General features: G+C 46.3%; 1 protein-coding gene across 3 annotated transcripts; it reads right to left on the bottom strand.

Moving 5' to 3' along the window:
* Nucleotides 1–479: 479 nt before the first annotated feature.
* AK1 (adenylate kinase 1) lies at nucleotides 480–15,310 on the bottom strand. Of its 3 annotated transcripts, XM_069069542.1 has the most exons (8): nucleotides 15,157–15,283; nucleotides 12,784–12,844; nucleotides 11,486–11,524; nucleotides 8,977–9,012; nucleotides 7,753–7,916; nucleotides 4,902–5,018; nucleotides 1,460–1,651; nucleotides 480–753 (listed from the first exon to the last, which is right to left on the bottom strand). In XM_069069542.1, the coding sequence occupies exons 3-8, from the start codon at nucleotides 11,490–11,492 to the stop codon at nucleotides 685–687; spliced, it is 585 nt and encodes a 194-aa protein (XP_068925643.1). In that variant the 5' UTR covers nucleotides 11,493–11,524; nucleotides 12,784–12,844; nucleotides 15,157–15,283; the 3' UTR covers nucleotides 480–684. The 3 variants fall into 3 exon arrangements, with proteins under 3 accessions (XP_068925643.1, XP_068925642.1, XP_068925644.1); XM_069069541.1 differs by lacking the exon at nucleotides 12,784–12,844 and having other exon boundaries at nucleotides 15,157–15,310; XM_069069543.1 differs by lacking the exons at nucleotides 12,784–12,844; nucleotides 15,157–15,283 and adding an exon at nucleotides 15,070–15,137.
* Between the last annotated feature and the right edge of the window lie 1,105 nt (nucleotides 15,311–16,415).

Below are 16,415 nucleotides of genomic sequence, written 5' to 3'. Positions count from 1 at the left end.
TGAAGATCCCTTCATTTGTCCCTGGGCTTTGTGCTCCAAGTTCTATGAATACAGGTCGCAGAATTTAGAGCTAGCAGGGACCTTCAAAAATCATCCAATCCTATTATAAATGGGGAAACCTAAGGTCATACAACTAGAGATGGTGAAGCCAGAACCAATTCCTGATGCCCTCTTTCCACTATGTGGTGAAAGAACGGTAACATTGGACGTTTGGGGAGAATGATACTGACAGATGGGAGGAGGTGACTACGGGTCCTTCTTACTGGGCTGGGAAGCAAAGCAGCCCAAAGTCTACCCTTCCATTGACCACTCTGAAGTCTAGCTGTAAGGCTAAGGGGGCAGAGAAGGAGTGGAGAGGATCTCAGGGGCAGAATCCTTGTCCCTGGCCAAAGGAAAAGAAGCAAGCTTAGGCTGGAGCTGGGGGATGCTGGTACCTCTTCGGTGAACTTTACTTTGAATCAAAGAACCAAAACCAAATGTCCTTGGAGATTCCTTTAGTGAAGTTGTGTCCATGAAAACAGGATAAAGCCACTTCCTCTGTCTGAACACAGAGCTCAGAGCTAGGTGGGGAGGAGCTAGGAAGGGCAAGCAGGAGGGGCAGTTGCTCCTGTCTTGGGGTTGGAGGAGTGGGGGGAGATGAGTTTCTCTGAAAGAGGGGAGATGAGCAGGGTTTTCCAAACCCCACTACTTCAGGGCATCCAGATGGGTACAGACTTCTTCAAAAACACTTTCCACGGAGCCTTCTGCATTGATCTGTGGGAAGACAGAAGGGTGGTTAGACTGACCTTGGAAACCCAGTGTAGGTGACCTTGAAGGACTTCTTTGAGGCAGGGCTAATGGTCCGTTATCCTTACCCCACCCCACCCATATCTGGCATGTGAGACAAACAAGAAGGATTTAAGTTTGCTATCAGAAAGAACCTCTGTCTATGTGAGAGAGGAAGATAGTAACCTTTTTCTCTGGAAACTGTAGAGTCAAAAGAAGGGACTAAATGATCTTTTTAACTTGAGGTTTTGAAGACTTGGGTGGGGGTAGTTCACAATCACAAAACCTAGAGAGGCAATGGGATGTGGTGGAAAATAGCTTTCAGGGCCTGCAGTCAAGGGGCCTAGACCTAAATTCTGGTTCTGCTACTTACTTAGGTAGGTGACCCTGGGTAAATTACTTAACTTCTTTGAGTCTCAGTTTCCCCAACTGTAAAATGAGGGGGTTAGATTAGATGACCTCTAAGGTCCCCTTCCAGCTCAAATCCTATAGGCCCACCTGAAAGAACTGATACCCAGTATCCAGAGGTGCCAAGGACCAGCTCTCCTCCTCCCTCCTTCCTCGGCTGGCTTTGCCTTCTTCCTTCTATCTGCTCTTGATCTCAGCCTAGCATCTCTCAACCAAGTCCTTGATGCTTCTGAGGCCCCCTGAAACATAAGCCAGGGCTCTGCTGTCCCAACCCCCAGACCCTCACCTTGCACACAATACCCCGACCCTCATAAAATTTGATGACTGGCTCTGTGGCACTGTAGTATGTCTCCAGCCGTTTCTTGATGGTCTCTTCATTATCATCTACTCGTCCACTGGTCTCCCCTCGTTTCAGCAACCTTTTCACCATGGTTTCTGTGCCAGCATCTATGTAGAGCAACAGTGTAGGGGAGCCAATCTAGGGAGACAAGGAGAAGAAAGGGCATAGGGAATCAGGACAGAGCAGCTGTCCTGGGTTCTAATCCTAATTGTACCAGCTTGCTGGGTGGCTCTGGATAAATAAATCACTCAAACCTCACAGACCCGTCCATGTATTTAGTCCCAGAGCATTTCTCTTGTGACATTTGGTATCTGTGGCTATAACAGGATTGGATGACGTAGGGGTGGAAGGGACTTTTGAGATCTTCTGGTCCAATCCCCCTCACTTTACAAGTTGAGAAATTGGAGGTTCAGAAAATCAGAGGCCTTCGCCAAGGTAAACAGCAGAGCTGAGGTTCATTATCAGGTTTTGTGATTCCAAACCCTCAGGTTTCATCCCACAACACTGTAATGCCAGTGCAGTATTTGCATTGCCCACGAATTCCCATTCTCATTACAAACACCATGATGGTTAGGCTCATTATGGGGTATGATTTGTTTTATTTTTTTTTTCAATTATCAAACTTTTTTATGAGGCAGCTGGTGGCACAGTGGAAAGAGCACTGGGCCTCCAGTCAAGAAAACCTGAGTTCAAAATCCAACCTCAGACATTCAGTAGCTATGTGACCCTGGACAAGTCATTTAACCTCTGTTTTTCTCAGTTTCCTCAAATGTAAAAATAGCACCTATCCCCCAGGATTGCTGTGAGGATCAAATGAGATAATACTTTAAAAAGGGCTAGCATAATGCCAAGCACATGGTGAGCACTATGTAAATGTGTATTCCTTCCTCCCTCCCCCTTTATTTTTTCTCCTTCCCAATGGAAAAAAAAGAAAAGAAAAACAAAACCCTGCTATCAACGAAGCATAGTCAAGATAAACAAATCCCCACCGTGGCTACGTCCAAAAACATGCATCTCATTCTGCATCTGCGTTCATCCACTCCCTGTCAGGAGGTGGGCAGCATTCTTTATCATTGGTCCTCTAGAATCATGGTTGGTCACTGTGAATCTTTGCCTTCGTTTTTCCAGTGCTGATGTTATAGTCGAAATTGTCCTCACTTGACTCTGCATCAGTCCCTACAAGTCGTCTCTGGAACCTCTCCTCTCATTTCTTACAGCACAGTAGTGTTCTATTACACTCAGATGTCATAATTTGTTTAGCCATTGCTCCGTTGATGGACATCTTTTTAGTTTCCCGTTCTTTGCTGCCACATAAAAGCTGCTATAAATATTTTTGTACATATGGTTCCTTTTCCTCTTTGTTTATCTCCTAGGGGCATAGGCCTGATAATGGTATTGCCAGGTCAGAGGGCACTGGTTAGTAACCTTTAGGACACGGTTCTGCATTCTTTTCTATTCATTTTCATTTCCACCAGTTCACAGTCCCATCAACACTGCATCAACGTGACCAGTCTTCTACAGAGTGTGATATTGACATTAGACTATAAGTTCCTTGAAGGCAGGAACTCTTTTTTACTTTTTAAATGTATATCCCTAACAATCATCACAGTGTCTGGCATAGAAATGGATCTTTAATAAATGATCATTAAATTGAGTTGAATTGGCCACAAGACATGCGTTTGGCAAATTCTTCAAGAATGCATTCAGGGACATAGTTTATAATATCCAGACACCCAAATGATGTAAGATTATGTTGAGTTGCATGGATGTGACCCCAGGTAAGTTATATTATTCAGCTGGTAAAGAAATTATACAATTAAGGATTAGAAAACTTTCACAGAAATTCAAGGCAAGAACTGTCTACGAGTCTACGTAGAGAGGAGCCATTGCTCTGGGAGTCCAGAACTAATAAAGGTGTGAGGTGCTGGAAGGAGCTGGGCTCAGTCAAAGCCCAGCAGCTTTGGATAAGCATGGGGTTGTTTGGATGGGATGTTCAGTCGCCATCCTGGGCATGAGGTCACCAAGGCTGTCTCCTGGTTTTCTCCAAGGAGAAAATCTAAGTGACCACAGTACCCTCTTGTGTCTAAAGGAGGGAAAATCACTTGAGACAGAAATGGAGAATGTCCAACCTCCAATCCATTGGTTTGGAAAAACCAACTATGGGCAAAAGTGCAGTGCTAGGCACAGTGAGGGTGTACAGAAGCAAAATGGAACAAGTTTCTGCCCTCAGGGAGTTTATAGTCTATTGGGGGATTTGGTTTTGGTTCCTAATCTGTAATTTCACTGCTTAGAGTCTTTAGAAACTTGCCTGGGCATTAGCAATATATATATGCAATATATAATATATGCCATATACTTGTATAAAGTATATTTAAGTATGTTAAAGGTGAGACTTGAAGCCAGGTTTTCTGGTTTTTGAAGTCAGCTCTCAATTCCCTGTTCCATACTGCCCTCTCTGTGAGGGCACATGTAAATCAACATTTCAATGTTCTTTGTATTTCACAAAATATATACAAAATTGCAGCGTTAGAGAGAGAAGGGACTTTAGAGAGATGATGTTTAAAGCCAAATCCTGGCTGAGTGCTTAGCCAGTGGCAATAGCTCTCATTTAGGGTTAGATAAGCTAGCATTTAGGACTTTAAGGTTTACAAAACACTTTACAAATGTTGTCTCATCTTACCCTCACAATAACCCTAGGAAATAGGCATTATTATTATTATCTTCATTTTACTTCTTCTTTGCTTTTTTTTAGGCAATCAAGGTTAAGTGACTTCCCCAGGGTCACACAGCTAGTAAATGTCTTAGGCTGGATTTGAACTCAGGCCCTCTTGGGGCTCCAGGGTTGGTGCTCTATCCACTGTGCCACCTAGCTACCCTATCCCCATTTTACAAACAAGGAAATTGAGGCAAGCAGGTGCCAAGCAATTTTTTTGTTCAAGGTCACACAGCTAGTGTTAGTCTGAAGGCAAATTCAAAGTCAAGTCTTTCTGGATTATTGGTTAAGTGTTCTGTCATCCACCATGCCACCTAACTGCCAGTTAGTGAAAGGGAGGGGAACTCTTTTTGGAGTGCCCCAGGGTTTTGGTCACATAGATTGATCCACTGTCTTGTGGCCACTTCCAGGGTATCACCTAATGATAATATGAGCTAGGATGTGAAAGGAAATATAATTATTAAAAGAAATGTCCTCCTGGCTGGTGTAGCCAGGTTCCTTCCCATGGTCTAATCATTCCAAGGAGAGTAGAGAATCTTGTGAGTCTGGCCAGCTGTGGAGCAAGGCTGTCATTAGCGCCTTGGTCACTTTGCCAAGGCACACTTCTCTCTTCCACACGGAGCCCCACGTGTTTAGCATCAGCAGGAAGCCAGACAGCACCCAAACCCACCTTACCTTCTTTTCAAATTCTTCTCCCTGCTTCACTTCCCGAGGGTAGCCATCTATCAAGAAGCCCTTGGATGTCTCCACCTTGGCAACCATGGCATCTCTGAGCATATCTAACACAGTATCCTGGGTAAAAAATGGTAGGGAGCAGAGGGGAGGAGGAAAACAATTGACAGCAAGAAAAGATACATGAGTCTTCTCATTGTTGTTCAGTCCTGTCTTATTCTTTATGACCCCATTTGGTGTTTTCTTGGCAAAGACGCTAAAGTGGTTTGCCATTTCCTTCTCCAGCTCATTTTACAGATGATGAAACTGAGGCCAGCAGGGTTAAGTGACTTGCCCAGGGTCACATAGCTAGTGGGTGGCTGAGGTCAGATTTGAACTCAGGAAGATGTTTTCCTGGCTCTCTATCCACTGTACCACCTGGCTGTCTGTGAGCCTTTTTTGCACCCTCTTAAAGATGTTCTTGGTTTTTTCTCACACCTGCTGCCCTGTTTCCTATTCTCTCTTTTCCACTTCTCTAAATCCAACATATCCTCCTGAAGCCCAGCTCAGACCCCATCACAACTCAGGAAAGTTACTATGAACCACACCTAACCCCACATCCTCTGAAATGCAAGGGTACTTACTGTCTATACCACATGGTTTAGACTTGAATTATATTCTGTCTTATACTGCTGTCTAGTTTGGGCTTTGGCCTCCTCCCCAACTAAGTCATAAGCGCAGCACCAGACACACAATGAGTGTAGGCTCACGCAAGAGCTGCTGACAGATTAATTTTCAGAAGCAAATTGTAGAGCAAGAAGTTTGAAGATCATTGATTGTTCTGACTCCTCTTTCCTCTGTCCTTTTGCTCTCCAGGTTTCACCCCCATCCATTTATTTCCCCCCTCCACCACTTAAGGGTATTGGGACAATAGTCATAATAGCAATAATTATTATTTATTGTCTATCATTAATTGATTGATTATTAATCCCTAACATGAAAGGAATTGTGGTATAGGAGATGAAGGACCAACCTTGGAATATGAAAGACCTGAATTCAAATCCCATCTCTGACAAATATTAGCTGTGTGCCCACAGATGTGCACCCACATCACTTAACTTCCTCAGTGCACCAGGCAACTCTCTAGGACACTAAGTTACAGAAAATTGTTGACCTGCATCAGTGGAAGGTTATTCCATACTGGGAGTGCCCTTACTAGATGAGATCACAAGTTTAGACAACATACACCCAAAAAAGATATCCCTAACATGTTTATGGCATGTTCACCATTTATATAATTCTTTTCCATCCCCAAAACAATCAATAGATTATTGCTTGAGGACAGGCATTGTCTTCCCTTTGTCTTTATATACCCAGGACCTAACTCAGTGACTAATACATCAGTAGTTATTTAAGAAATACTTGTTAAATTGAAATGTATTCAATTTAACAATGCAGGGTCCCCTCGATGAAATCAATGATGGCTCAAAAGAAATTTGTCTAATAATCCATATCAGAAAAGCTAGGGTGAAAAATCATAGTTATGTTATGCAGCTGGAAGGCCAAGCATTCATTTGGCTAGCACATCAGATCAGAGATCCGGCAAACATGCTATAGACTGGATGTTGACTTGGTCCCAGATTGAAAGGAGCAAGCGAGTAGACATGATGTCATTTGAGAGGTTGCTACAGTACTTTTAATGATCCCAAGCTGCTCCCCAACCCCAAAACCTAACCTTCTTAAAAAACATAAATCTTTTCCTGGGAATGATCAATCATTGTGTACCTTTAAAGCACCACAATCACTGAAGTATCAAGGCTCAGTGTAATCCGATTGAACATCAGTGGAAAGATACAGCATGAGCATGAATAGGTTGACGCATATTTTCAAGGATGACTTTTGCACAAGAAGAGTAATAAAGGGTCTTGGTGGTGAAATGTAGGATCAGAAAAAGAGGTGGGTGGGGCGGCTAGGTAGCACAGTGAATAGAGCACGGGCCCTGGAGTTAGGAGGACCTGAGTTCACATATGACTTCAGACACTCAACACTTATTAGCTGTATGACCTTGGGCAAGTCACTTAACCCCAATTGCCCTTCCTTCCCCCTCCAAAAAGCAAAAAAAAAAAAAAAAAGAGGTGGGCCGGTCATGGATCAAGAGTGAAAGATGACATATAGAGAGCTTGAATACTGCATTGGTACCCACAAAATGGAAAAAGACCTAGAGGAAGATCCTCAGCATGTTTACATGAACATGGACAAGAACCTGAGAAGGTGAGAAGGGGTGGCTAGGTTGTGATGTGAAATGATGAAAGCCACAGGGATAAACCCCAAATTCACTAAAGTATATTTCTTTTTGTTTCTTGCAGGGGGGAAGGCAGGGTAATTGGGGTTAAGTGACTTGCCCAAAGTCACACAGCTAGTAAGTGTTAAGTGTCTGAGGTCACATTTGAACTCAGGTCCTCTTGACTCCAGGGCCGGTGCTCTATTCACTGAGCCACCTAGCCACCCCCTAAAGTATATTTCTCATTATATCTCATTTAACCTTTCTAACAACTGTGCCAAGGACAGAAGGTACATTATCCCCATTTTAGAGAGAACGAAACTGAAGTTCAGAGAAATGGACTGATTATCCTATGCCCTGCAGGACAGAGGAAGGGGAGAAAAATCAGATCTTTCCTTCTTCCTCTGGCAGCATCTTACTCCCCTCCCCCTGGGGAAAGCAGCAGTGGGGATATTTACATGCAATCACTGATGACCCCACAAAGTGCCTAGACACAGGCCCATGCTCAACACTCAGCTAGATTCTAGTTTACTATAGGTGAGCCTGCCTGGCCTGTGGTCCCCTCCTCACCTCCTCCCCGCAATCACTGCTTACCAAGGGTACCAGCTGTCCTTTCTCCATGATTTCTGACAGTTTCTTGCCCCTGTCAGAGCCAGAGCTGACTTCTTCCCGCAGGAGATCGCCAGTGGATAGATGTGTATAGCCATATTTCTCAACAATCTTCTCACATTGGGTCCCCTTCCCTGAGCCTGGTCCGCCTAAAAGAACCATAGACACACCTCCCCAAATGTCATAGCTGGAAGAGATTTTAGAGACGTTATAGTCCAGCCCCTTCGTTTTACAGGTATAGAAACTGGAGTTCAGAGGAGAAGGGTCACACAGAAAGGGGCAGAGCCTGGGCTAGAATAAGAACACTCCAACTCTGTGCATTTTCCCTGGCTGTCCTCCCCTCCACCTCCTGGCTTCCCTGGCTCCAAGAGTCAGTTCAAATCCTAGCTTCTATAAGAGGTCTTTCCTGGTCCCCACCCCATCTTCACTCTGAGATTGCCTCCCATTTACACTGTACATATCTTGTATGTACAAAGTTGTTTGCATGTGGTCTCATCCATTAGACTGTGAGCTCCTTGAGGGCAGGGGCCTCATTTTTCTGCTTCTGCATCTCCCCATTGCTTAGTAAAACACCTGGAACATAGTGAGCTCCTAATAAATGCTTGTTGGCTTGTTGACTGACTCACATTTATATAGCATCTGATGAATTGCAAAGGGCTTTCCTCACAACAACCCTGTGAAATAGATAATGCAATATGATCTCTTTTTACAGAGAAGTAAACTGAGACTCTATGAGTTCAAATGACTTAACCAAAGTCATGTATTACAACACAGACAGGATTGAAACTCAGTTCTCTCTGCCTCAGACACTTACTAGCTATGTGACCCTGGGCAAGTCAGTTCTGATTGCCTCCAGTAAAAGAAAGAAAAGAGGAAAGGAGAGGAAAAGAAGGAAGGAAGGAAGGAGGGAAGGAGGGACGGACAGAGGGAGGGAGGGAAGGAAGAAGGGAAGGAAGGAAGGAGGGAGGGAGGGAAAGAGAGAAGGAGGGAAGGAGGTAAAGAGGGAAGGAGGTAAGGAAGGAAGGAAAAGAAATTCAGTTCTCTGGACTCCCAGTCCAATACAACTCCATGAGATCACCCTCACCATCTCCCTACTTCACCCTTGTGGGTGCTCCTTGTGGACACATAGCCTTGGTGGGGTTGTGAGAGAAGAACAGAAGAACCCCAGCCCAGCCTGGGTACAGACTGCCCCAGCCTCCTCCAACTCACCCACCACAAAGATGATCTTGCTATTCTTCAGTTTCTCTGTGGATGAGGAAAGGAAAAGAAGTTAGACGGAAGCACGGTGGGAAGCAAAGGGCTGGGTGACAGTGGGGGCAACAGCAAAGAGACCAAAAACCCAGAAAAGGGGCCAAGGATACCTTTAGCTGAGTTAACTACTTTGATATCTTCATTAGAGATGCAAGACCCCATGTCCCAATCTTGGTTCCTGTCTCCTCGGTGCTTCCCTTAATCTCATGGCCCTTTTCTCTGCCCATCCCTCTTCTCCCCAACCCCCACTATGTTCTTATGCCAGGGCTTGGGTCTGTCCCCTCCCTGCCTCAGACTTGCCCCCCCAGGACTGCCCAGTTTGTGGGAAGGGTGAGGTAGAGGGAGTTGTTGGCAGGCCATAACACATGTTCCCATAGAAACTGTTGCTGGGGAATGGAGGGGTGTGGTGAGGACCTCGGCCCTAGGCCCAGTCTAACTCTGTGGTCTCTGTGTTGAGGTGGGCAGGGACACAAGAATTAAAGCTACAGTCTTCAAGGAAGAGAGGATCTAATGCCAACTGAGGGCCCCTCTCAGGCCACAGTGCCAAGGACTTCCACCCAGCAGGTCAACTCCAAGTGCATAATCTAGCAGGCCTGCAGGCAGCAGCCTATCATCAATAACCCAGGTGTCAGGAGATGAGCTGACCACTAAGGGCACTTCCCAGTTTTCATACTCTAGAATTTTAATCCTGGGGGAGGGGCTTAGCATGCCATCATGAGAAATGCTTTTCTGACTTTCGGTGTCCTCCTGGGTGGCAGGAGGAATTGTATCACCTTTCTGGGACTCCAGATCCTGCCCAGGGATGCCAGAAAGGTGGGTCATGAGGACTACAGAGTCAAGTTGCTGAATATAATCAAGGAAGAAGAAATTGATTTTCCTTGTAGGCAAACTAATATCTAGGACTCTGGAGGGTCTGTGTGAGCACAACAGAATTATTTCCTCATTCTTTCTGAACACTCATCTTCTGCAGATGCCAATGTAAGACCCATTAACTCACATCATATTTGTTTGCACAGCACTGTCACGAGGGTCAAAGTGCTTTATCCACCATCCAGATATCTTCACAATACTCCCTAAAATTCTTATTCCACATTTAGGGAAACTGAGGTAACAAAGTATAGTAGAAAGAATACTAGATTTACATTGAAAAGCTCTGATTTCAGATCCCAGCTCTGCTCCTTACTATCTGTATGACCTTAGGCAAGTCATGTGGCCTCAGTTTCTTTATCTGTAAAATAAGGGGATCGGACAAAGTCATCTCTAAGGTCCCTTAGTTCCTAGTCCTGTAATTTTATGATCCTCAGGGCCCTGAGAGATTTGGTGATTTGCTCAAAGTACAATCTTTGCATTACTCCTGTGCTCCCCTCACTAACCGAGATGTACCTGGAGGCAGAGAGTGAGTAAGACAGATTCTTCCTGTGAGTTCAAGAGCTAAGAGAACAGACTTTTGTAAATGAAGACCCTATGCAAGATGGACCAGACACATCAGCAATGGAAAAAGCTGTGGCTCCTTTAAGAGTCTCAGCTGGTCCTAGGCCCAAAGCCTAGAGTGAGGGAGTTAAGGCCGGCCCAACTCCTCCTCAGCCAAGCACGTGGTCCTGCTGGGGAATGTGGGTAGGGATACACTCCAGTGAGATGGGAGGAGGCACATCAGGCCTCTCTGTCTGAATCTCTAAGTGACTTTTTTCTCTCTTTTTAAGTCTTGATGTGTCTCTTCTCTCCATGGCCTTGTCTCTCTTCTCCCCTCCTTTTTCCAGAGAAGAAGCAGAGTCTATAAATACATCTGGAGGAGGTGGGCCCTGGGGGAGTTGAGTTCCCAGGAGACACTGAGAGGTCTCCTAATCACAGTTTCTAAAATTAACTTTGCCCCTGTGGGACACATGGCAAAGAAGCCACCCTATCTCCTCTTTCCCCTCTCCCCACAGGAGCTGGTTGCTTCATGAGCTAAGGATCTCAAAGGTAAAAGGAAAGCCTGGAGCAGCTATGTCCAATGGTGGCCAGTGATATCCCATCCCTCCCCGATGTGCCTCTTGTCACCACACAGACACTCATAGAATGAGAGTGAAAAGAGCTCTGAAAGAGGTCACCTAGTCCACCCCTTTCATTTTACAACTAGGAAAACTAAGGCCCAGAGAGGGAAGGTGACTTCCCTAAAGTCACACAGCTGGTTAACAACAGAGCCAGAAACAAAACCTACATTTCCCAAGCCCTGTGCATTCTTTCCACTGTCTCAGACTGCCTCCTCTTTTTCTGGATTTATGGACCTGACTGCCTCATTCCAGGGAATGATTAAATAGAGTGCTTAAGAAGCCACAGAGAGGAAAAAGTCTAGCACTACAGAACGTTAGCTCTACAAAGGATCTTAGAAGCATGACCCAACCCCATTATTTTACAGATGAAAAAAACTGAGGCCTGGAAATGTCACACAGCAAGCAGAGGTGTCAGAATGTCAGGCAAGGGTACCTACTTTCCATTCTGCTGAGCTTGGCCTGCTGAATTCTTCAGGCTGTAAGATAAAAGAAAAAGGTGAGAAAGATCCCTTGGAGAAAGATTTTTTTGGTACTCCAACCCACCCCACCTCACCCTCTAGCCAAAACCAGACTGAGAATCGGGCTTCCCTAGTGGGACATATTAGCCCCCTTTCTGAATCCTCCCTAACCCCAACCTTGATTAATTCATTGCCCATGAATGACTTATTCTGATACTCTAGGTTCCTATTCCTCCTGACTCCCCTTAGCTGGCCCTTCCCTCTTCCCTAACAGGCCAAACTCTCCCCAAAAAGACCAGGGCTTTGTTATAATAGACACCCTTAATTACCATTCCCAAGCCCAGAATAAGAGGCCAACTTCCCCTTAAGCAAAGGACAGAGGACAAGGAAAGACAGATTTCCTCTCCCTCCCCCCCACCCCAAAGAGACAGACAGATTAGGCCTGGTGCTAAAGTGCCCATCTGCTCTGCCTCAGGGACACTCTCTGAGGAACTGAGTAACGTCAGAGGTATACCTGAGAGGCCTCACTATCATCACTAACACCTCTTCTCTCAGAGCAAACAAGTCCTTCATTTCCTGACTCCACGTGTACTCCCCAAGGCCAGGGCAGGAGAGTCAGAAAATAAAGGCTAACTACCTTTCTTTGACCTGAACATGAAGGGAGGGGAAGCAGCAGCCTGGGCCCAAAATTCTGGCATTGAATAGACTCATAACTGAGATGAGATGAATGAGACTTTGCCCCTGGGTACCAACATCTAAGAAGCTTCCTCTCTTGGGCAACTGTGGTCCCCAGCCACCCAATACAATTGCCCCAGGCCATCCCCATACCCCTACCGTCCTTCTGCCATGATACCTCTCCTTTGGGGCCTCCCAGAAATCCTCTCTTAGAGTCCAGATGTACTCTCTATGCTATCATTACATAGACTCTATTCCCCTAAAATAAGGAATATCTTTATCCCTGATAAAAATATTCCTTATTATAGCTACAGCATTGTGGCAGTGTGCCTAATGTGCCAAAGGGTGGACAACTAGGGTTTCCCACACACAAGACCCCTCCTTATCTCTCCAATTGCCAGCCTGGTTGGCTAGGAAGAAATCCCCTCTCCCTTACCCCTATACCAGAAATAGCTTCAATTCTCTACCCCTCAGTTTTCCCATCTGTAAAATGAGGGTGGTTGGACTGGATGACCTCTAAGGCACTATCTAGCTCAATCATGGGGGTTAAAATTCCCAGGCAGTTCTCAGCAAAATTTTAGCCCCTTGGGGAGTTATCCTACCAAGACAGCTGAATCTTCTGGCAGTCTGAAGCTTCTCAAAATAACTCAGAGTATAGGGCACCTGTGTGGTGGGATGGGCATGTGAGTTAAATGTTCTGGAGGGGCTTAGGTTACACTCCCAGAGCCCAGCCCTAATAAGGCAGCAGCCTGATCTAAGAATGGACTAAGGACGAGGGGCCTCCCAGAGCCCTGCAGAGGGGTGACAAGTGTAGACTTGGCTTGGGGAGGGCTCCCCTTGAGAAGGCCCAGTGAAGGAGCAAAGAAGAAAGCACATAGATTTGGAGTGGGAAAGGACCTTTTAAGGTCATCTAGTGCAGTCTACCCATTTTACAGATAAAGAAGCTAAAGTCTAGAGAGGTTAGTCTGAGGTTATAGAAGTGGCAGGGCCAGGATTTCAACTTAGATCGTAGGACTCCAACTTCACCACTCTTTTCCCCAAGCTAGAGGAGAGATCCAGTCTTTCTATGAGTAAAATTACTAGGAAGGCCTCCAGTTCACCTTTCTCTCAAGCCAGGGCTTCCAAAGTAGAGACCCCCCACCCCACCCCACCCCTATCCCCAGCAAAGCTAAGCCTGAGAGCTAGGGAAAGAGTGAGAAACACAATCTCAGGCTCCCAAGTTACCTAAATAATGGAATGTTAGAAATGGAGGGAACTTTAAAGATCATCTTGCCCTTGGGGTGGCCAGGTAGCACAGCGAGTAAGAGCACCGGCTCCAGTGTTGAGAAGACCTGGAGATCGAATCCCGGGCTCAGACACTTAGCACCCACCCAGAAACACCTGGCTGTGTAACCTTGAGCAAGTTACTTAACCCCAATTGCTTAAAAAAAAAAAAAAGATCATCTTGCCCAATGTCTTCATTTCACAAATGAAGAAATTCAGAAAATTATGACTTGTCCAGGATCTGATTTTCCATTGACAATGCACCAGAGCTTCACCCACCATTTTCTCTGTTCCCTCCCCAGGGTTGGGGTTAAGGGAGCATTCCATTGGTTCACTAAAGTTAGGCAAGGATGAAAGGAAAGCAGGAGACCCATTTCCATAAGTAAGCCTTCCACTCCTTAGGCCCCATTCCCAGGGAATTCTTATGGCTGACCTAGCTCCTGTAGGAGGCTAGGAATCCCTTGTCCCACCTCTTCCCTACAGCTCCCTCCACAGGGGCACAGATATGTGTTTTGAATACCCAGAGCTGCTTGCCCATGAGAATATTCACTCAAATCCCTTTTATAATATCCAGCGTTAAGCCAAGGCCCTGAGAGTCCTTCTGCCAGCTCCCTAGTGGGAACCCAGGAAACTCACTGATCCTTATGCATACTGGTTCCAGGGAGGGATAACCTAACAGTTCTTCCATCCCTGGACATGTTGGTCTCCAGGTTTCTATTTTCCTCCTTAGGACATACAGGTCCCTCAAATCTGACCTCCTCTATAAAACATACAAGGACAAGCATCAACACGGGATTGCATCAAGACAAGTCAACTTTATCCAAACATATCCAAAACCATCCACTAGAATGGGGTTAGTACATAAACCTTCAAACAGTGGGGGCAAGTGACACTTCATATTGGGAGGCCCTCCCATACATTGGCATGAGCTCACATGCCTCTGTGGGTCAGGGCCTGTGCCTACACGCTTGGCATGGGGAGGCCCAACCCTGGGTGGGGAGGGATGTCCCACTGTAACACGTACTACTATAGGCCTCTGACACAGCAAGGACATGCTTGGTTCAGTGGGAACACACACACACACATACACACACAATGCCAGGCAGTTACTGGGAGGGGAGAGGGCAGAGGGTGATACAAAGAAACTACTGTATAGAAAAGGAAGGGGAGGGAGGGACAGCAAAACAGAGACAGAAACATAAACACAAGGAGAGCCACATAAAGACACATGTGCAAACCCATGGGGATACACAAACATACAAACACAGAGACACAAAAATGATGACCTGCAGATACCTAAAGACACAGAAATGTCTAAACACAGAGATAGGACCACGAAGACGTACACAGACACAAACGCAGACGGAAACACAAGCGTGCAAGCCCAGAGACGCAAAAATGACGGTCTGCAGACACCTAGAGATACAGTAATGTCCTAACACAGAGACAGGACCACAGAGACACAAACACGCAGACCCGGTGAGCTACACAGCGGGGCGCGCACACACACGCCCAGAGCTTTGCGCACACGGGGACGCACAAAGACACAAATAACGCCAACGCGCAGAGCTGCACAATCATGCAGAAAGGCACACACCGACCCAGAGCTAGGCATGCACGCATACACGCCAAGGTCCACAAGTGGGGCAGCGGCTGGAGACCCGGAGCCCTCCAACCACTGGAAGGAGGGAGGAAGCTGCGAGCGCACTGACCTGGGCGCTGGCTGCTGGCCGTGGCTGGGGGCAGGCCGGTCCCGATGCCCACAGCCCGCTGCCCTGCCCGTCCTCCGCGGAGCGGCTCCAGTAGAGATATATAAGGCTGACAGCGCGCGGCATGCTGGGAGGGGGATCTCTGACAGCCGCCGCCGCCGCCGAGGACACCTCGGGATGGAGGGAGGGAGGAGGGAGGGAGGCAGGATCATCAAAGACAGGGGAGGAGAGGGGGAGGGGGAAAGGACCGCCGCAGAAGGCAAGAGGAAGACAGATACCTGGATAAATAAAGGTGGCAAGCACCACCCAGAGATAAGGTTGGGAGAAAAGATGAACTCAGGACCTTGGTGAGAGCACAGTGGTGCCAAGTTCCTACTTTTGATCTGTTTACCTGCTGGGTGGCCCTGAGAGATTCCCCATTCTTCTGGGCTGCCTTTGTCAGAGCCTTGGGAAGGTCTCTCTCTCTCTGTCTCTCTCTTTCTCTCTCTCTCTCTCTCTGTCTCTCTCTGTCTCTGTCTCTGTCTCTCTGTCTCTCTGTCTGTCTCTCTCTCTCTGTCTCTCACTCTCTCTCTCTCTCTCCCTTGAAGGCAGGAAATATTTCTTATTCCTGTGGTTATCCTACATTACTCAGCTTCCTCACCTTGGAGACAGAATTGTACCTATTTAACAGATGGGCAAAACCAAGGCCCAGAGCTTCCAGGTGCTTTGCCCAAGACCAAATATAGTCTGGGGCAAAGCAAGGTAAAAAAATTCAAGGGTTCCAATGCCCAGCTTGGGTCTTTTAAGTATAGGTCCCTGATTACCCCCCACCCAGGAAAAAGAATGGATTCACCAGAAAATGGACATCTAGTCTGGGGACCTCTAAATACGATAGACATTCATTCACTCAACAATCATTAAGAGCCAGAGGTGTACCAAGAACTGTTCTAGGCACTAAAGATACAAAGACAAAAACAGCCTCCTGCCCTCAAGAAGCTTGAGGGAAACAACATGAACATATTGAAACAAATATACAAAGCTAAAGCCAAATACTCCCTTCTCATCTCTTCTTCCCAAATTTAAGGCTGATGCTCTTTGGTAAAGTTAACAAGGAATGCCCTGTTTTCTCCCTTGACTCTGGGGAATTCTAGCTTCCTTCCAACAGTTTCACAAACTCTCAGCTCTTGGAATCATTTCCCTGAGCCAAGGAGGTATTACTGAAGGTTCTTACATATTTTCCTTCCAATTTCAGCTCAGCTTCTAGAAAAGCCTAAACACCTACT

The sequence above is a fragment of the Petaurus breviceps genome, unplaced genomic scaffold, assembly GCF_028583685.1.
Source record: "Petaurus breviceps papuanus isolate PSGF00001 unplaced genomic scaffold, PetGlider_PUasm1.0 90779, whole genome shotgun sequence".
NCBI lineage: Eukaryota > Metazoa > Chordata > Mammalia > Diprotodontia > Petauridae > Petaurus > Petaurus breviceps.
This window is presented reverse-complemented; position numbering and strand designations above follow the sequence as displayed.

Coding starts and splice junctions, on each gene's coding strand:
- AK1 (XM_069069541.1), bottom strand. Junction 7,917..8,976: donor CAAGATCATCTTTGTGGTGG/GTGAGTTGGAGG, acceptor TGGTTCTTTTAG/GCGGACCAGGCTCAGGGAAG. Junction 5,019..7,752: donor AAGGACAGCTGGTACCCTTG/GTAAGCAGTGAT, acceptor TTTTTTACCCAG/GATACTGTGTTAGATATGCT.